This window comes from Gambusia affinis, linkage group LG16 (assembly GCF_019740435.1).
Source record: "Gambusia affinis linkage group LG16, SWU_Gaff_1.0, whole genome shotgun sequence".
NCBI lineage: Eukaryota > Metazoa > Chordata > Actinopteri > Cyprinodontiformes > Poeciliidae > Gambusia > Gambusia affinis.
In genome coordinates, this window is record NC_057883.1 from 23,973,043 (window position 1) to 23,994,641 (window position 21,599).

The 21,599-nt window shown below is 40.3% G+C and overlaps 3 protein-coding genes across 5 annotated transcripts; all 3 read right to left on the reverse strand.

The window, feature by feature from the left end:
- Nucleotides 1–1,670: 1,670 nt before the first annotated feature.
- On the reverse strand, nt 1,671–4,278 carry LOC122846454 (psychosine receptor-like). Of its 2 annotated transcripts, none has more exons than XM_044143439.1 (3): nt 4,083–4,278; nt 3,911–4,002; nt 1,671–2,955 (listed from the first exon to the last, which is right to left on the reverse strand). In XM_044143439.1, the coding sequence occupies exon 3, from the start codon at nt 2,925–2,927 to the stop codon at nt 1,971–1,973; it is 957 nt and encodes a 318-aa protein (XP_043999374.1). In that variant the 5' UTR covers nt 2,928–2,955; nt 3,911–4,002; nt 4,083–4,278; the 3' UTR covers nt 1,671–1,970. The 2 variants fall into 2 exon arrangements, with proteins under 2 accessions (XP_043999374.1, XP_043999372.1); XM_044143437.1 differs by having other exon boundaries at nt 3,879–4,002.
- Nucleotides 4,279–6,672: 2,394 nt separating this feature from the next.
- LOC122846455 (B2 bradykinin receptor-like) lies at nt 6,673–11,246 on the reverse strand. 2 transcript variants are annotated; one of them, XM_044143441.1, is made up of 3 exons: nt 11,081–11,246; nt 9,323–9,444; nt 6,673–9,130 (listed from the first exon to the last, which is right to left on the reverse strand). In XM_044143441.1, the coding sequence occupies exon 3, from the start codon at nt 9,127–9,129 to the stop codon at nt 8,104–8,106; it is 1,026 nt and encodes a 341-aa protein (XP_043999376.1). In that variant the 5' UTR covers nt 9,130; nt 9,323–9,444; nt 11,081–11,246; the 3' UTR covers nt 6,673–8,103. The 2 variants fall into 2 exon arrangements, with proteins under 2 accessions (XP_043999376.1, XP_043999375.1); XM_044143440.1 differs by lacking the exon at nt 9,323–9,444 and having other exon boundaries at nt 11,081–11,245.
- An 8,370-nt stretch (nt 11,247–19,616) lies between these two features.
- Nucleotides 19,617–20,728, reverse strand: LOC122846456 (G-protein coupled receptor 4-like). The gene has a single exon (XM_044143442.1). It carries the CDS (start codon nt 20,544–20,546, stop codon nt 19,617–19,619), a length of 930 nt encoding a protein of 309 aa, XP_043999377.1. The 5' UTR covers nt 20,547–20,728.
- Nucleotides 20,729–21,599: the final 871 nt, after the last annotated feature.

Here is a 21,599-nt window from a genome sequence, read left to right on the forward strand (position 1 = left end):
ACATACTGAATATAAGTAAAATGATCAAAAACAAACAACATAATTATTTTAAATAGCAATTAATTTTTATTGGTTTGATGTGATATTAAAATTTTAAGTGACATGTTTTCATTTCCTGTAAGTGGAAAATCATCGTAAGTAACAGAAATAGATGTTTGCAAATATTCTTCACAGTGTAATTTATCTGAATAATATTTTTATATAACAAGTGATAAAACTCCTGAAATAATTTTCTATAATATTCTAGTTTATTGAACATGCATGTATGTTTAGAAAGACTTTATAAGCCACAGCTAGAATCTTGATTATCATCATCAATGATATGTGTGAAAGTTTGGATTTAGATGATTTTCATTCAGTGAACAAATGTTTTTATTCTGAATGACGTCACAGAAAAGTATGAAGTTAAACAGCAAAGAAATGTGGCTGCATTTCCTACAATGTCCACTAGAGAGCAACATACTTCCATTGGTCTGTTGCAAACATTTCACAACCACAGAGTGAAAGCATGAATAATATTCATGTGAGACGTTTTCCTTTTTAAGGTTTGAAACTATTAAAGTCTCTATTTTTGCTTAAAACAGCCAGAAATGTGAAGAAACTGAAAACTAATAAAAACATATCAATCAAATTTGCAAAGGAAGAAATTGTGCAAATATTCATTTGTCATGTATATTTATCTGTTAATGCAGTTAAACAGGTATTGGGCTAAATAAACGTTTTATTTTGTTTATGTTATGAAAACACAACAAAAGGTGATTGGTTAAAATCAGCTGCTGTTTCCCTGCTCAGCAGGTGGAAAACCAAACGTTTCTGTTAGCAGAATCACAACAGATGTTGTTCTGCTGATAAAGTTTGTCCTGCAAACTGATTTTAATTAAACAATCAAACCTGGTGGGAGAAATCAAAGTGTAAAGTAAAAATGAAGGAGGGATCACAGAAACACCTGACTGGGAAGTTTCCAGGATATTTATTCACATCCCAGCTGTATGTGTCAGCTGGGTTATAATTATGGTGTTTAACTTTGATATGGAAATCTTGAATCATGTTTCAACAACTGAAAATACTCCCATCAACTATAAAACATTAAAATACTTATTTACAGTACAGACCAAAAGTTTGGACACACCTTCTTATTGAATTCAATTAGAAAGTGTGTCCAAACCTTTGGTCTGTACTGCATCTACTGACCCAAAGCAACATATTTCCCAAAGCAGAATAATAAACACTGAGCTGCCTCACATCAGGAAGCAGACGTTCTCTCCTCCTTCAAACCTGCAGCTTGATTTCCGGGAAACACGTCGTCCCATGGTAACAATGACAGGATGGTGAGTCTACAAGTCTGTTGCTTATTAACTGGTCCAGTTATTAAAGAGCAGCAATTGTCCCTCTGTTCTGTAAATACAGAAAACTGGACATAAAAAAAGAGTCAAGGACAAAAACTGAGGAAACTGAATAAATCTCAGCAAGTCAAGATAAAAGCCTGAACCAGACTGTCAGGATGGGATTTATGTGAGAATATATCTAGAAAACACATTTCCTTTTTGTAAAATATCCACCCACTTGAACCCTTTATCTTGAATTAAACCCTGACTAACTAACTAGCTAACTAACTAACTAACTAACTAACTAACTAACTAACTAACTGCCGGATGCTGCTGCAGCTTCTCTCATCCTGCACAAGCCACCAACCCTGGAACCAGAAAACTAGATCCAGACTGTCAAGTTTCCTCCTATCTAAGAACCTGATGGTCTCGAGCTTTTGGTAGTAATGAAAAAAACAAGATCAAGGATAGAAAAATGAGTTTCCTCTGGAGGACGTCTGACTGTAGAGACAGGATGAAACGTTTCATCATTCAGGAGGAATTTAATATCAACTCATGTCTAAAGGAGGTTTATGTTCAGCTTAAACTTTGAAATCAGTGGGAAGCTGAATTAAAACCAGCTGATTCTGCAAAAGCTTTTCCTCTTTAACTGATACAGTTTATCCCTTCTCTCCTTTTCTGCTTCCTCAAGAAGAAAAGCAGAATCTGTTGGATGTTTTCCTGCCCTGTTCTGGTGATGAAGCAGTAGAGCAGAGGGTCTGCCAGGCAGTTCATGCTCGATATCGCAGTGCTAACCTTGTAAATACAGAAGAACCATTTAAAGCTCTCGCAGCCATCCAACAGCATGCGGACCAAGGAAGCAACATGGATCGGTCCGAAGCAGACCAACAGGCAGAGCAGAACCACCGTCAGCAGCTTTGAGACCCGCAGCCGTTCCTCATCCATCGTGGCTCTGTTGGCTTTCACTGCCAGGCGTGTGCTCCGGCTGGAGAAAAACACGATGAGAACCGGAACCACGAAGCCCAGGAAGAAGCGAGCGATGCTAGTATTAGCCATGGTCTTCGACAGCGGGAGGAAGATGTCGTAGCACAAAGAGAACGTGTTGTTCTCATAGTAGGAGTCCTCCCAGGTTATGGTGCACATATTGAAGCCCATCACCAACACCCAAACGGTGACGGAGGTCACGGCGGCGGTGCTGACCTTCCTCATCCAGGCGTACCTGAGCGGATGGACCACCGCCAGGTAGCGGTTCACAGCGATGCAGCAGAGGAAAGCCTCACTGGTGTAGAAGTTGGTGTAGAGTGAGTAGATGGAGGCCAAACAGATGTAGCCTCCATGGGTCCAGACGCCTCTCCACAGGAAGTCCATCCACAGGGAAAGGCCAAAGGTGAAGGTCAGGTCACTCAAGGCCAGATGGAAGAGGTAAACGCCAAGGTCGTTCTTCTGCCTGATGTGTTGACACGACACGTACAGGGAGAAGGCGTTTGCAGGGATGGAGATGATGATGACGGTCAGGTAGTAGAGGAAGAAGAGTTTCCTCCTGAGGGGCGTTTCCACCGGGAAACAGCCTGAAGCATTGGCCACCAGCGTCAGGTTCTCCATGGCAGATCACAGGTTTTAACTCCAACCTCTGGTGGAAAACAGGAGGAAGAGAAACAAACAGCTCACTGATGGAAAACGTTTACTGAGTTCACTGTGTGTCAGACTTACCATTAATATTTAAAAATATTAAAGTTCTGTCACCGGTGTTTTACTTTGACAAATCTATTTCTTAATTTGACTTATGTTTTTTTAATAAGATAGTTTGGTGACATAAAGGTAAGATTTGTTACTATTTCTCATCTAAAGACATTCAGATATTTTCTCTCTTTCTGCAGGTGTGGAGCCAGATGTTTCCTCCATTTTCTTTCTCTCAATTCCATTCAGTTTATTTGGATATCGCCAATTTACAACTAATTTCTCAAATCAATTCACTTTGTGATAATATTTTAATGTACTGAATAAAATGAGAAAAACACACGTCTGTCCCGTCCTCTGGTCAGTTTTTGCTGTTTGCCCAAATTTATCAGAGAGAATTTATTTAGAGACCACATGCCAAAACCATGTTGGAGCCAAACTATCAAAATTCCCAGAACTAACTTTTCCCGGGACTCATTAATTCGAAGGGGAATTTTGACTGAACTCCTGCAGTTTGGTCAAAATGTAGCGGTTCACACATGATGGAACGTGTATCTGTTCCATCATTTTGTGCATCACATACCATAATGTGTTTGTTTCTGAGTTAAATTACACAAGTTCATTTTAATTAACTCATTAGACCTCCAGAAAAAGAGTTATTACATTTTTGTAATTGAACTTCTGGATGAAATGAAACATTTCCAACATTTCTGAGCTGCTATTCTGGGTGAAAGGATCTACATCCGACCCGTCCGGAGGAGACTCATCAAACATTAGTTCTGGACAACAACTTGGTTAAAATAAATAAAATACAATCTTTAACAAATTAATAATTAAGTTCAGGTTTTTTCAAGTTTAAAACTCAAAGCTGATTACTTGCAGTTTTCTCCTGAACTCCGTCCATGTACCTGCAGCATAGATTAGGCCAGCTTCATCTTTCTTCATCAGTCTGCTTCCAAACGAGCAATCAGGAGAAAAACAAACAGAGGCCAGTTTTAATCTGCAAACAGAGTGAGAGGTGTCATGTTTGTTGCGTCGTTACGTTGGTGATGATCATGATTGCCTACTGGTCATTATTACCATGTCTCCATAGTGCACTTATCAGCTCTACATGTTCCTGTTTAAAATAAAAGCCCATTTAAAACATAATTCTGATGTAATTTTCTCTCCTTCACAGAAACGACGCCCAGGTCTCTGAGTTTAGTTTAGTTTTTTAAATTCAACTGGTAAAAGTTTCTCTTTGCTCCTCATTAGAAACATGGAACTGCCTGAAACATGTTGCAGGACTCTGGTTGTTCTTCAGTGTTGCTATGTTTCATGAAGGATGCACGTGTACTGATTACATTATGTGAAGGATAACAGCGCCCCCGTGTGGCGAAGTGGGAGAACATGCATGCAGAGTTTTTCGGTCGTCCACTTTAATTCTCCAAAATGAAATGAAATAAAAACAATAAGATTAGAATGTTATATAACACAATTAAAGGATATTTAATACAGAAATGTGGGCCTGTCTATGTTGTACTTTACTTGGTCTGGGCTCCTTTTGCATGAATTTTTGCTTCAATGCATCGTGGCATGGAGGACATCAGCCTGTGGTTCTGTTCAGGAAGTCTAGGTCGCCTTAATAATGACTTCAGCTAAACTTAGTAAGAAAAAACGTCTGTCGCATTGGTGTGCACACAGAAGAAGAATAAACCTTCCTGTTAGATGCTAATGGAAGCTCAAAGTGTGTGTCTCATCTTTTCTGTATCACAGGTCAATAAAAATGTATCGTGATGCATAAAAATAGTGGTATTAATACAAACTAGCCAACAAACTGCATTACCCCAAGTAAGCAGTTTTGTCCAAGAGACTAGAATAGTTTCAGGAAATTTTCCCAAATTGACCCTGTTTCTGAGAATCTGATTTTCTCAGGTTGTAAACATCATGGTGTCAGCCACCACAGAGGAGGTGGAGACGCTTCCCTCCACCAGAGCAGAACGGCTCATCTGGCCAGGAGGAAAGGCAGAACGTGCTGTTGGTTTTTATTTAGAGTCACCACTCCCTCTGATTCAGCAACTGGGCAATCAGTGACTCAGGAGTGTATCCAACAAACATGATCAAATCTGAAAAATGTCCATAGTATTTATTCAGTATGATTCACCAGAGAATAACGGTTAATTCCCACCAGGCCTGTTAAGTCTCCTTTAATCTAACTCTAGTCTGTTTTCCAGAAAGTGCGGTTCGTTTGGGGACGTGTGAATGTGTAATCAAACTCTGATCCAGAACAAAAAAGTGAACTCTGGTCCTACAAATCTCAGTCTGGGTTCTGTTGAAGTGAACTCTGGTGTGGTTTCAATGGAAAAGTGGACGCCAAGCAGAACGGATACCGATTCAAAAGCAGGAATTGGACTACAGCACAAGGCATTCTGGGTAAATGCAGCCAAACTAAATATGCTAGTCTAACGCTATCTTGTGGTCTTTTGCCAAAGACTAAAGAGAAATCCTCCAACCGTTAAAATCTGTTACCACTGTTAGAGAATTTTCGGTATTATCATTTTGTTATTACTTTAGTTTTAGTTCAAAGTCAGTCTGTTTAAAGTGTTCTGTTTCTCTTCTGACCTGGAGGTCAGGATTGTCTGTTTATCTTCATGTGAGCAGTTGAGCAGTTAACAGCTTGACCGAAATTTGAACCGGGCTTAGATCGTAGATTAGTTACCACATCTGGAAATGGGTTGCTGGTTGTTTAGGTTACATGTTTTACGACCTCTGCTGTTTTTACTAACTGCCCCCTTGGCTGTTTTTCTTTGACAATAAAACAAGAGCTTGCGTGAAAGGAGATCAGAACTCTCTGTGAACAGCTTGGAGAAGCTGATATCGGAGACTTCTCCTTTTGCAAAAGCTTTGTCATAAAATTCATATATACGTTGTCTGTGGTTCTTTATTTAGGTTCAAGGAAAAGTACCTATCAACCACTCCATTTCTGTTTCCATCTGGTGAAGAAGGAAGTTGCTCTTAGTGTCTTCAGAGGGTTTTGTGTCTTTCCTTCAGTGGTTCTTGATGCAGCGCCCCCACAGGGCAGGAGGGGAACAGTTTGCTCACAGGGTTTGTTTGGTTTGACTCAGAGCAGAGAGAAAGAGAATCACAGCAGCTGGAGATGGAGCAGTTGTTGAAGTTTTCGTTCCCAGTCGAACCGAGTCTACCAGAAAACATACAGAAGATCTGAGTGAAGAGAGGGTGCCTCTGGTTCTCAGGCATGTGGGGGAAGCACCTTATTGATGATTTATGAACTCTGACCTTAACCGAGGCAGTGAGGCCTGCAGAGGTTTAGATGTGGTTGTGGTGGTTGACCAGCCTCTCCTGGGATGGTTCTCCACAGCTCCATGTTTCCTCCATGTGTGGATGATGACTCTCACTCTGGAGTCCTGAAGCCTTAGAAAGACTTTTGTAACCCTTTCCAGCCTGATAGATATCAATGACTTTGTTTTGTCTATTATTGTTTATTTCTTTTAGATGATATGTTACTTTTTGAGATCCTTCAGTCATCAGAGAGATACTATAATCAGACCTGCTTGCATATTTAATCAGAATTAACAATATCTGAAACTTATAATGATGAACTTGTGAAAGACGTCTGTATCAGTGAAGAACATCACATCACAACCCCTTAGAGCAATTTATCTAAGCACTGTTAAGGTGAAAATCACTGTCAGGTTTATTAATAACATGCACATGATATTACAATATAAGACACTCAAACAGATCAGAGTAAAAGTTGACAGTAAAGCTCTGACAGACAGAATGAAAACCATTTTAATACGAAGCACAGAGACATATTCACATGAGACTGATGTGTTTCTGTCTGGATCTCCAGGACACACAAATTCATCTGGATTAAGCATTACAATGAAAATATACCATGACATGAACATCAGATTAACAAAATCATAAGATAAGATGCTACTATCCTGAAACTCCTAGATGCACCTCTGATCCAACACGCCTGAATCAAATGGCTGAACTCCTTCATCAGTCCTTCCTGTCTGGTCTGGTAGCCACTCTTGATCCAGGTGTGTTGGAGCTGGAATGTGTCCAAAAGCTGCAGGACTGAGGCTCTCCTGGGCTGAACTTGGGCATTCCTGTTTTAAACCAAAATAAAGAACAATGCTTCCAGAACCATGATAACACCGTTAAACAGAACACTCGTCGATGGTCGAACTAAATGTGAGAATTAGCTGTTTGCACCCATCCTTGCCGAGGTGTTGCTCTCCAGCAGTGTGACTGAGTCAAACTGCAGAAAGTTAAGAGAGGAAAACAGCTTGGAAGACATTTAAATACATCAGCAGAATAAATAGTGGGTTTTCTGAGCTAACTGTACTAATGTTGGCACATTGCATGGAGGTAAAGTTAAGAAATCTTGGATTACAAGTTTATATTTCTGAAGCTACATGACAAGAAACTGTAACAGAGCAGAATATATGGAGCCTTCATAATGCAATCCAAAGTCTGCTGCCGTCTATAGATTGCTTCCATTATTCTGATTCAGTCCATTATTTCATTATTTCAGTGATATACAACATGCGGTAATGCTGTTTAATTATGTAGCAGAGTTGATATTGAATTATTCTGAAAGCACTTAAAATAAAATAAAACTGGGTGTGGTGGAATAAATGATTTTCTATCTCACTTCATGCGAAGGCGTGTTAACAAGTAACCAGAATAAAGAATAACAAATGTGATCTAAATAATCATACCCTTAGTCTGAGCTGGACTCTAATACTGATATATTCATTACATCACAAAATATGACTAAGTAGATCTTGACTTGTAGAAGTTAAAGCTTTTACAGAAACTTTAACAGTTTTTTTTCCTTTCTTTCTTTAATTTCTCTGCAGAACTGTTGGCCTTATGGTCTCACTGTCTGTACATCAGCTTATAAAGACAACTCTGAAACTGGACCTGTAGACATTAAAAGGATCAATCTGTGGGTCACTGAGTGACATGCGTTGATTTGATGTTACCATCTACACAGATTACAATTGGTAACCATTCCTCCAGCTAACAAATTTATTTTTTAGTTGTCTCTTCTCTAAATAAATGGATAAAAATGTAAACTCATATTCTAGTTGGTAATCTGTTGGGATTTAACACTTCGTAGAAGCTTTGTCCTTGCACTTGTTATGCTGATGGTTGCACTGCGTTTTTGGTCCCACTGCTTGAAGAGTTCCTTCAGTTTGTCTCTGAAGTTTCTTCCCACAATGACGTAGAGAATGGGGTTGAGAACGCTGTTGAAGAACGCCAAGTAGGTGAAGATCTGCCCACAGACGTACTGGATGTTCTTAGAGCTGCAGTCTGTCAGCATGCCGGCCTTGTTGAGCCAGGTTGGGATGTTCCGCAGATGGAACGGGACCCAACAGATCAGGAACGCCAGCAGGACGGCCAGCACCAAAGTGTTGGCCTTATGATCATTTCTCCTCGTCTTTACTCCTTCCATAAACCTGTTCCTCAGAGCTCTGAGGATGTTGACAGTGCAAAAGAAAATGATGGAAATGGGAATAAAAAACCCTAACACCAAAATCATCCACTCGGATACAACTAGATTAGGTTCACTACAATAAGTAATATTTTTATCAGGTGCCAATTTTGTGTTGATAAGTCTCGGAAAACTAAGAATTAATCCCAGAATCCAAACCACAACACAACAAATTTTAGCAAATTTTGGGCGACGCATTCCCCCATGGAACAGTGGATGGACCACGGCCAAATAACGATCGATGCTAACCAGAACCAGGAAGTAGATGCTGCAGTAGGCGTTCATCAGGATGCTCACTTTTACGATTTTGCACATGGCAAGACCAAAAATCCAGTCAAACTTATTCCAAGCGTTGACGGCCCAGAAGGGCAGGAAGGAGACCAGGAACAGGTCGGCAGCAGCCAGGTTGCTCAGGTAGATCTCAGACACGGTGCAGGGCTTCTTATGGAGGAAGAAGACCATCAGCACAAAGATGTTCAAAACAATTCCCAGAACAGAGATGGACAGGATGTACGGTGGGACATAAGTGAAGGTCCAGTTGTCGGATTCAAGTGAGCAATTATCAGAATTTGTTTTGTTTGGTTCTTCAACCATGGAGCTGATGTTAGCCACCATTCTGAAGAAAGATACAAGCAAAAGGAACAAAAGAAAACATTCAACAATGTGAAATTAGATTTATTTTTCAGACTTTATATAAACATCAACTGTGATGTAAATAATATAATGTATAATAAAAGGTTTAACTGGTGAAAGTATGTTTCCATTTAGCCAAAACTTTGTCCAATAAACAAAAGAACATTTCCCGAACCTTTAAAATCTTTATGTTGCTAGTTGGTGTAGCAGTTGACATCACTACTGCCTTGCAGCAAGAAGATCTGTGGTTTGAATCCACACTAGACGTCCCAGTGCAAGAGGGGTCTCTAGTTTGCCCTGAGGAGGAAGTGTGTGCATGATTGTTTGTCCTGTGATGGGCTGCTGACTCAATGGATAAATGTGTACATAAATCATCAATGAGTGGATGATTTAGGTACACATTTATCTGAGATCTGAGAAAGAGGGCCAGAAATAAAACAAACCACAGACAAATGTTCATGAAGGATGACCAAGAGGTCGGCTAATAGAGTCACAAGTTACAAACAAGATTTGAACCATGAAGAGGTTCGGAGAAGGCCAACAAGAAGATCTGGAGAATGGCTATCTGCAATGACTATCGTCCATAGTCTGGGGGCTTCTCACTGGCAGCAGAGCCGCTGAAACTCTGGAGGATGGAAACTAAAGGATCTTGCTGGGGGACGACTAGGTGGTGGCAGCTCAACCAACTTTAACTCACAACAAGGCTCAGGACCTGGAGACAACCCACAGAGAAGCTCTGCAGCCTGGGACCCATGAAGCGGCTCTCTGCTGGTTCTGCTGCTGATGGAGGGATTGATGCTGACCAGAGCGCTGCAGACAACAGAGCGCTGCAAGTCTTTGGCGAGGCTTTTAAAAGCTTTAGAGTTCTGAGAAAGTCATCTTCTGAGAGAAATAGAGATGGTGGCAAAGAGGGTGAGGAGCAGTGAAAGCGAAAGCCTGGGCTTCTGGAGAAGCTGAGGGAGTGTCAACCAGACTCCCTGGAGAAGCTGTGCCGGCGTTTGCAGTGGGTGGAGGTGGAGTTAGCTGGAGGAACAGAGACATGTGGTTGAGGTGGGGTGGCTTGTGGGATGTCTCAGCTAAAGTTGTTTCTGCCTCTTCCAACAGCTCCAGAGAGCTGATGAAATCATTTCTGCAGCATATTAACTGACGCCGGCATCAATGCGCCACCAAGATGAACAAGGCTTGGCCAGAGTTGTTACTGCATGACTTGCTCTCTCTGATTTGCTCTAGTTCTGCAGTAAGAAGCAAGTCTGATTGGTCCTTCAATCATGTTTGGTGTTGATTGGACCCAAATGCAGACAGCTTGAAGCTGTGAGTAGTTGGTGGAAGTTTAATAAAATACAACAGCAAAACACTAACATCAGAAGGATTAAGAGCTGTGAAAAATGGGGACAGAGAACATGATGTATAACGGGAGGATCCGGTGAGCTAATGAAAGAGACGTAGTTGGAATGATGGACCGGTACTAATTAGAAAATGAGTTTCAGGTGTGAGGGGGGAGCAGAACGCAGGCTGAGGGGGAGAGAGATGGCACAGGGGGAAAACAAATCTAACCAGGACAAAAAAATAATACAACTCAGGAAACAAACCAAATCTAACTAAGAAAGAGCTGACTGGACTAAAGTAAAACAGAAGCTGATCTAATCAAAATAAGAATAACTCAGGCAAACATAAAACACATGAACAAAACCAGAGAAACCCAAAACAACCCAAGATACGGCAGTATGTGGTTTAAGCCTTTAGTACTACAGTCAACTGAATACTGACATAAATACATTAGTAGGTTCAGTCTGACATGCTGAAGAAGCCAAAACAAGTTAAGAGATTGTTGTATATCTGTTAATTTATTGCTTTGCAAAGAAGTAAATGTTGCAGAATGTTTAACATTCATGAATAAAAGCAGAAAATAGCAAAGTATAAATGTGTTGCATACCTTCAGATGGGCAGAGCAATTTCTCCCAGTGGAAAAAGAAGCAACCCTCCTGCAGCTCTGATGCTTCTAACTACTGTTTGACAAGGATTTGCTTGTTTAAGGAAGCTTCTGATGCTGAACAGACATCTGATCAAACATTTGCTTCGTCTCCACCCCTCTCCTCCTACTGGACAATGACTGCTTTTTTCCTACCAGTCCATTGAATGTGAGCTGTGGGGTTTATTTCTTGTAACAGTACTTTTTGGCATGTTATATGTCACTTTATATGGTGCTACTTCTGTCAGGAAATGAATTTGTGGGTTAGGACAACTTTTCTCACAGAAACTGAGAGTCTGACACCACAGACTGTCCAACGGCGATGTCGGTGTCCTGGACATTTCACAGGAATATAAAAAACAAAACCCTTTGACTGTAATGAGAAGTTCAAAGGTTTGACTTGAACTCTTTTTGGTCTGACTTTATCACAACTCTAGTTAAGAATTCCTGTGCTCAGTTACTCTGTGTGAAAAGATAACTGAAAGCTAGTTAAAAGATGAGAATAGCTCAACACTGTAACGGGTTTACATGCAGACATTTGACAGCTGAACAATGTGTGTTGACCAAGAAATTGGACAGTGGCATCGCCTTGAGTCAATATTCACTGGCTGACTGAAGAGTGTGTGGAATGTGCAGAACACACAAAACTCCCCAGAGCATCAATAATATTTGCGCAACTCAATTTTGTTTTTATTGCGTGAAAGTGAAGAAATTATGTCATAATGCATGTTTTAGCCTCTTGGGAATATCCTGAGCATGCAGGTTTACAAAAGTAGAGTCAAGTCTGAACGATCAGTCACTTTGTAAAGAGCTTATAGAATGTGTCTGTCTAATCTAAACATGTCTCTTTTCCTTTTCCTGAAATGACATCATAACAAAAAACGTCTTCAGAGTTTCTGACAGGCAAGCATGTAAACAGAAATAAACCAATCAGCCATTATAAAGAGTTAATTGGATGCAATGACAGAAAAACAAAGTATACTTGGATCTCTTTTCTGTTTTAATGAGATCGTGTTATATTGATTCCATTATCTTCATTAAATCCATTATTTCCATAAGAGGAACAGTAGAATATACAATGTGTGAAATCTGGTTTACAGCCTAATCAATTTTCCTAATGCATATAATACCCAAGCACATATTTCTTACTCTTTCTTTATGCAGTGTATGTGTCCATCCATCTATTCTTGGGATTAGGAGATGTAAAGTGTGTGTTTTGGCTACCATAGCAACAGAGACATGCTGATGCTTACATGTGTTTTGTGTTCAACTGAGCATCCTCAGCAGAAAAAACCAGGAAGCTAACAATGCTAATGTCATGGAGCCCTGCAGCCAAAGAGTTTGTGAAGGGAGTCATAAAAATGTCAGAATCTGAACGCTGGAGAGGATTTTCCTGTTCCTGATCAGCAGATGGAGACATCATATTCAACTAAAAAAACTTGTTTCTATATTATTGTATGAACAGACATATGAGCTCAACATCAAAGAAATGTTTTGTTTTCAGTCTGTAATTCAGAATATTCAGGCATCAGATTGATGTAAAGAGCTTTTCTTCCCATCCAGCTTTCAAGAGGAATCTGTAGGAGAATATCAGAGTTTGTTGTTTCATCCTGTTCCGCTGAAACACAGGAAGCCATCTGTTAAAAACAATACGCAAAACTTTATTAATGTACCTTATTGACTTTAAAAGAAAACCATTTAATCCTTTAGTTATATTAAATATTGAATAATTAAACAAAAGTCTAATAATGAATTCATTCCTCCATGGAAGGTTTATAGATTGCAATAAAGTCTGGTGCAGATAAAATAAATAGAACTGTAAATAATTTTTCAGTTCTGCCACTCAAAAAATCTGAGCTGTTAAGTATTTTCCAAGATAAAACTATAAAAAATTTAAAATTCACTTCCCATTTATTTGGTAGATTAATAAAGAACTAGAAAATTCCTGAAGAAATTTAACTGGGGCCTGCCAAAGTGTGCCCGTCGGTTTGGACCCAGCGTTCCGATGCTAAAAATTAGCATCAATGCTAAAGAAAGCCGCAATGTAATCAATAGCATGTGGAGAATCACAAGAATGTTAAGTAAGCTGGACGTGCAACATTCAGTATGATAAAGTAAGTGTATAAGCTCAAATTAGCCAAAATGCTAATGTTAGCGTGAATACTTTCAGTAGCATGTGGGGTATCATTAGAATGTTTACTGTCATTTACTTACTCCGTTAAGTATACTAAACATGGCTAATAAGTAAGAAAAATAGGTAATAGCTTATTTAAGCTAAAAGGCTAATGCTAATGAACTGCCTTGCGTGTTGGTTTATGAACATTCAGGGTTTTAATTTGCCCCAAATGGAAATGAGTTTGATGCCCTGATATCTGGGATACAAACAAGAGAATCCTGGACTATTTTGAATGTAAACAAGAATTAAGAGTGAGATATTTGGTGGTGGAATGATGTCACACCACCAGCAGATGAAGACTCTGTGACTCTGTGTCATTGTCACAGTCTGTGATGTCATCAACTGCAGAATTGTATGCAACACAATTCTGCATATTTTTCATTGCTTGCAATATCACTGACCAGTTCAGACGTTCGCACAGCCCTTTAGAGAAGTTTACCGATCAACGATTTTAGTGATTGTAGTTTGGAGAAAATGTCTCATCATTCATCGAGATTCCACAGTGGATCGATGGGATCCCACTGGAGACGGGGAGGCCAGCAAAACCCCCCAGGCAGGTTCCCTCCTGCAGACCCGAATGTCTTCCACGGGGAAATCCAGAGACTCAACTACCTCCTGGAAATGGAAAGAGCTGGAAGGTTTGAAGACAACCAGAGACTGTCTCACCTGGAGGCCGAACTGGAAGAAACAAAACTCCAGTTAAAAAAGCAGAAAGATCTCAAAGAAACATTCATCAACCAGGCCAAAGAGGCAAAGAGGGAACTTGAGACATTAGAGAAGTTCAGTGACCCAGCAGTCCTTAACGCTGCGGTCACTGCTTCCAAGGTTCACAGCGATGTGAAACACATGAAGAAGAAGTTCTTACAACAAGACTTTGAGGAGTTGAAGGTGGCCCACCTCCTCAGCCGGGAAGCTTTTGTAGCTGAAGTACAGGCTGAGAGAAAGAAAAGTGAGGCGCTGCAAGAACAACTGAACCAACTCCAGACTTCCTTCGAGGAGCTGAGCTCCAAGAAAGAAGCTGATGATGCTCTGCTGAGACAGGAGGAAGAGAGACAAAAGGATCATGAAGTGAGGCTTCATGAGGAACAACGACTGCTGGAGAACCTGAGGACTGAAAAAGACCAAATGTTTCAGGAAATGTCCCAGAAGATCGAGTTCCTGCAAGCCAGCGAGAAACATCTACAAGAAGAACTAATTCAGTTCAGACGTTCATATGATGAACTGAACGTTAAATATGAAAGAGATGTTTCTATGCTAAAGGAAGACGCTGAAAAATATCAGGAGGAGCTGAAACAGGAGAAAGACTCCAACATTGAAAGAGAGGAGAATCTGCAGCTGATCAAAGACCTGAGCGCTGAGAAGGAGGAGCTCCTCCAAAAAACATCCAGAGAAATAACAATCAGGCAAAAGAGGGAGAAGCAGATGCTCCACGAACTGGATCAGGTTCACGGTTCATATGAGGAGCTAAAATGTCGGTTTGAAAGAAACATCATGGAAATACAGCAGCAGGTCGAGACATATGAGATGAAGATAAAGCAGGAGGAAACGGCTCGTTCAAACAGAGAACAGAAAGAGAATATCATCCAAGAGAGAAAACTTTCTGCACTGCAACAACTAACAAAACTTCAGCAGCAGATAAAGGAGGAAAGAAAAGTTCACCTGAAGAAAAGAGAGGAGGACAAGATGAGTCTGGACAAACTGAGAGCAGAGAAGGAGGAGCTCCTCCAAAACATGTCAGAAGAAACAACAATCTGGCAAAACAGAGAGAAACAGATGATCCATGAACTGGATCAGGTTCAGGTTTCACACCAGGAGATAAAATCCAGGTTTGAAACAGAGATCAGGAGTTTACAACAGGAAGTTGAAAAATACCAGCAACAGTTAAAGGAGGAGAGAAAAGATCACATGGAGAGAAGAGAGGAGGACAAAGTGAGTCTGGACACTCTGAGAGCTGAATATGCCATCCTCCAGGAAAACAAGACAACTGAGATCAAATTCCTGCAGGAGAAGGAAAGGAGCATCCAGGCTGAGCTGGAGGAGGTAAACGGTTTGTACCAAGATCTGAACTGCCGGTACGAAACCGAAATTACTGCAATAAAACAACAAGCAGAACAATATCAGGAAGAGATCAGTTGTCTGAAAAATGACCTGGAAACATCAAGAAATGATTTACTGTTGGCCGACAGTCAGAGAGCTGAGGAAGAAGATTTCCACCAGAAACATCTCACAGTTTCCCAAGAGGAGGAAAATTCTCAGAACCAAAATGACCCGGTTAAAATCTCCAGTCCAGAGGTTTCTCCAGAGGAGGAAATCTCAGGAGAACCTTTATCCAGTTGTTCCTCAGATCCTGAATCCTCAGGAGAGACCAAAATCTCTGGAGAAAGAGACAAACAAATCCTCCGGGATTTATTGGCCCAAATCCTGGAGGACCGGAAAAAGAAAAAATCTAGAATTTCATTCTGGAAAAAGGTCCAAAACACTCTGCGGTGGAAGAAACCGAAAAAGAAAGAAAACAGTGAAGAACATCAAGAACAACTCTGAAGTTCTAGATTGTGATATTTAGAGGAGGAGAAAGACGTGCAGGAATCGAACCGAGGACTGAAATCGAACGTGTGGAGGTTGTATCCTCTGTGAACGGGGCGCCATGCCACGCTCCGTCAAATTTAAAATTTAAAAAGTTTTCCCCCGTTGACAAACTAGAACATAGATCCCTTCCCAACCCAATTGGAAAAAACGAGGGCAGCACGGTGGTGCAGCGGTTAGCGCTGCGTCTTCACAGAGACCATCTGTGTGGAGTTTGCATGATCTCCCCGTGTTTGCGTGGGTTTTCTCCGGGTGCTCCGGTTTCCCCCCACATCTCCTAAAACATGTCGGTCAGCTCAGTTGGTCGCTGCAAATCGACCCAAAACAATTTAAGAAACTCCAAACCATAAAGTTCAGTTTTATTGTTGAACTGGTCAGATTAACTGGTCAGATTAACTGGCCAGATTAACTGGTCAGATTAACTGGTCAGATTAACTGGTCAGATTAACTGGTCAGTCGTTCTTTAGCCCTTTTCCCTCCGCTGGGTTTGTGGCCGACGGTTCAGTGCTGCTCAACACTCGGCTCAATATTATAGCAACGTATTGATTTAAGAGTTAAAATGTTTTAATTAATAATAATAATGATTTCTGTTTATTGTCACTGTACTTGTGCTGTTATGGTTTGACCTTTGACCTTTTCTACACACTTTTTATATTAAATTGCACTGAATTGTAGCTCATTAAACTGTTTAAATCTGTATTTTAAAAAGATTATAAAAAGGATCCTTCAGTGGCTGTTTTAGTGTGACTGTGGCTCAGCGGGTAGAGCGGTCGTCTTGTGACCAGAAGGTTGCAAGTTCGATTCCAGCTTCCTCAGCCACATGTTGTTCTGCCCCAGGGCACTTAGTGACAAGTTGCCCCCCGACCTGCATGTGAATGTGACTGTAGTGTGAAGCTCTTTGAGTGTCAACATGACCAGCAAGGATCAACACAAGTTCAGTTCATTCTCCTGTTTTTATTTGATAAATCCTGTTTTTGTTTTTATACCAAACATTAAAAAGCTGATTTAACAGGTTTGGGTTTCTTCAGGTTCCAGGATGTTAATTGAAGATTGGAGTTTAATCTGATCATAATTTAATACTCTGGACCATGAAGAAGATCAAACTTATTTTATCTGGTTTGTTTGTTATAAGAAAAAACATTTTTATCAAAAATAACAGTTACTGTGATCTTTCTGTTAGTCTTTATTTAGAAATACAGACTCAAGATAATATAAGAAACTTAACAAAAAAGTGCAATTTAACATGAAAAACTGTAAAAAAAAAAAAAGGTAAAAAGAAGAAGAATCAATGAAAGCATGAAAACAGAGAATTTAATCAGAAATGGATTCTTAGATCAATACTTTGTAATAAATATAAAGCTTTTGTGTTGTTGAGCTTAGTGCTGCCTGCTTGTATAAAAGAGAAGGAAAAGGGGTTAATAAATGTCTAATTCAGTTATTTTTTAACCAGATTTATAGTAAAACTGTAAATTATGTTTTGATTAGGACGTTACTTCTAGGTTTTGTTTGTCAACCTGGGTTCAATTCCCAGTCCTGGGGAATCAGCTGCATGTCGTTTCCTTCTCTCTCCTCCCAACTTCCTGTTCATCCTGTTAAATAACGGCCTAAAAAACTTTATTAGAGCCTAAAAATCTTTTCTAAAAAACTGAAAAGATTCATTTCACCTCACAGCTGGACCAAAGGTCAGAATCTGTTTCCTCATCTTAAAAAACAACTTTCTTCCTCTCTCTTTCTTACATAATTAACAGGTTACTTCATATTTACACACACACACACACACACACACACACACACACACACACACACACACACACACACACACACACACACACACACACACACACACACACACACCCTCCATGGGCTGCCACCTTATCGTGGTGGGGGGGTTTGAGTGTCCCAGTGATCCTAGGAGTCTTGCTGTGGGGGCTTCATGCCTCTGGTTGGGCCCCCCAGTGCAGACGGGTCCAAGGTGAGGAACCAGACCAAGTGCAGCCCAAAGATCCTGATGATGACGGGTTTGGGTCGGGTTCTGACTGTTTACCAGCCTTTTCATGTCCTGGAGGGGCTACTGGAGGATGCAGTTATTGCTGTTGACAATAATAAAATTATCATTTGTTATTGTATCTCCAATAACAAATGATAATTTTATTAAAAATGTATTTATTAAAAAATGCTTAACAATTCCTGTAATGAATGAATAACACAATGAAAGAAATAATGTCTCATCTAAACATCCCTCACTTAATAAAAGTTAATAATAACTCTCCACTCCCAATAACATGATACTCAGTAATGAACGAAATAATGTCTGTTCTGTAGACTATTGGAAAAAATAAATTAACAAATGAGCTGATTAGCAAAAAATACCTCTTGTGTAGCAAAAATAACTCAAAATGTACCAAAAACGAACCCGGTCTGAAAGCGGGGAAACTTTTGTAAACCGTCGGTAAACATGGCATGTTGTTACTGACAGCCACGCAGGGCTGCCCGCACCGACACCGAGCTTTGGTCAATAATCAGCTTTTCAAAATGGAAATTAGCATCTTTTATGTGTTCCTGCAAAATGTCAAATTAAACTGCAGAGTAATTAAATCATGGAGAAAAACCCTGAGACTTGACCCCATGTTGTGTCTGATAAGATCCAGACTAATATCAGAGGCTGAATTATGGAAATTAAGAATAACTTGATAGTTCACTATTTAAATTATGAAAATCTGTTGTTTTTAAACGTATTTTCACCATTTTTATTGGTGTGGAATAAAAACTATTACTTTTTAAATAATTCAAAATTCGTTAAATTTTTTTACATTTTGAAAATTTCAAAACGATTTTTTTTTGTAAAAAAAAAAAAGTAGAAATAAATCCATAGCAAAGTTATGCTAAAATTTGCTAAAGCTTTGTTTATCTTGTTGACAAAAAGATTTACTTTGACAATTCGAAGCATTAGCATGCTAAGTGTTTTCAATTAGCAACAGTTTTTGGCAGGTTTTTCTTTCCATTACATTCAAAAGCTGAATATAATGTATATTATTGTGGACAGGAATAAAACCGGGTAATGTTTTATACTTGTTTTGTCAAATTTGTCCAATTTGATAATATAATACTAACCTTTTGAATCGTTACAATATTGGCATGCTAGCATTAGCAAATTATCTAAATATATAGTGAATGGAAAACCAGAGAATTTAAATTGTTCCATTGGTAACAAGTGAGGCTGTTATAGAAATAACTAGAAAATTCCTGAAGAAATTTAACTAGGGCCTGCCAAAGTATGCCCGTCGGTTTGGACACAACATTCTGATGCTAAAAATTAGCATCAATGCTAAAAGTAAGAAAAATAGGTAATAGCTTATTTAAGCTAAAAGGCTAATGCTAATAACCCTAACCTGAGAGACAAAGATAATGCAGAATGATATCATTCCATGCAATGGCAGGCACCTATTCTGACTGACTTATGCATTGCCTCTCCTTATGCATTGCTATTGGCAGGCCCCAATAATAATACAGACATGATTTTAGAGACTTTCCTTTTAAAGGTTTGTTTCCTTTCAGAAAGCACTGTAAAAACATTATACACAAACATTAATGACTTCACCCACTTCAGTTGACTTCAGTCCAGGATCGAGCGATTACTGTGGAATTAAAAAACAACATTGCTTATATTTGCTAAATTAAATAATTTTGTACATGATCATGTGATATAAAACTAAATTTGGATGCAGGTTAGCAGAAGAGAGTTCAGGAAACTGCTTGGATCCGTGTCATTCTTTTGATGAAACTTCTCCTCCCTCTGTTTATCGCTCTCTCAATCTCTCTCTTGGCGCTCTCATTAATCAAACAGTAGATGATGGGATCCAGAGTGCTGTTCAGGGTCGTCATGGCGACCGTGACCAGGTACGGGTCTCTGAGTCTGCGGGCCCAGCCGCAGGCCCCCGGCTCCAGGACGACCCGCAGGAACATGACCGTCTGGTAGGGCACGAAGGAACAAACGTATGTGAGCAGCAGCAGCAGCAGCAGCAGCCCGACTTTCCGCCGCTCCTCCTCCAGGATGGAGCGGCTCTGTCTGAGCGACTGCATGATCTGCTGGAAGCACAGCGTCATGACGACCAGAGGAAACAGGAAGCCGAGCACCACCCGAACCAGGGCAACGTCAGCATCCTTCCTGGTCAGTGGCATCGGCTGGTGGCACAAGTTGAATGACTGCAGCGCCCCCATGTGGTGAAGCAAGACAATGTGAAGAAAAATCTCCAGGAGCCATACGGCAGCGCTCAGCAGAGCTGCGGTACTGACCTCTCTGACCCAGTGGAAGTGGAGCGGGTAGACCACGGCCAGGTAGCGGTCCACAGAGATGCAGCACAGCAGACCCGAGCCCACGTAGAAGCTGTTGTACATGATCAGATACATCACACCACACAGCTGATCGGAGATGTTCCAGTGCTGCGCCATCCCGATCCAAACAGGCAGAGTGACCGTGTAGAGCAGGTCCGAAACACACAGGCTGACCAGGTAGACCGCCATGTTGTTCCCCTGCAGCGCCAGCTTCCAGGCTACGAACAGAGACAGGCAGTTGGCTGGAAACCCCACGATAAAGAACAAAGAGTAGACGGTGGGGTACATGTGCTGCTCCACTGAGGAGTTGGAGCTGCAGGAGATGAGCGTGGAGTTCATCCTGACTCCACAGAGTCCGATCCTGAATGGGGCCGTGTCCGGAAAACTCTCAGATCCTCTCAGCAATGCAAATAAGACAACCGAACAAACAAGCTCGGGTTTAAAATAACTTCGACCGACAACAGAACCAAAAAGGAAACAGATTCTAGATATGGGTCAGCATTATTCTAAATCTCCCAGATCATCAAGGGACACAGAGGAAGTTTTGCATGACTATGTTTTATAGAAAGCCTCTCCAATGTTAAAATTAATGCCAGCAGAATGTTCAAACTGCACTACGAGCTTTCCAGTAGACTATTTGCATATGACTCCAAGCTGTCAGCAGTGTTTTGGTGCCTCGAGTGATCCGCTATCAGATCGGACCGGCCTCCTCCTAACCCTAACCCTCATCCAGAAACGTTTTGTAAAGTTAACAGTGAATGGGAGATATTGCTTTTCTTTTCTTGTACTTACAAGATGAAGATTTCAGGAAACATCCATAATTTTTGCTGTTTCCCATTTTTAATCACAACGTTTTGAAGCTGAAGAGCTTATTGACTGAACCAGCAGACGCCAGGTGAAGAAGTAATGGGAAAAGCTTCCTGGATTCTCTGGAACTGTGATAAACTCAAACTAGGAAGAAGACAAGAAAGAAAGAAACATGAGAGTGATTAACTATTTGCATAAGCAAAAAATGGAAACTAAAGACATCTGTATACAAAACAGGAGTGTTGCGTGACTATAACTGTGGTTCGCATGCTCTAGTTCAATCTTGGGTTAAAGTTACCAGAAAATAAGAACTAGGAGATAAAAATCCAACAGTTTGCTTTTTGTAACAACATGAAATGTATTTCTGTGATGTGGGGCAAAAGTTTAGGAGTTAAATGTGAGAATAGAAACTTATTGTCCCACTGAGGGAAATTCAGATCCATCAGCAGCAATTTAAACAGAAAATAGAAGAATGAGATTTTGCAGTAAGTTTATAACAGAAAAAACAATGCAGTTATTAAAGGGGTGGCATTATGTATTTTCCAGGCACATGGGGACATTTTATAGCACAATCAAGTGGCTGTG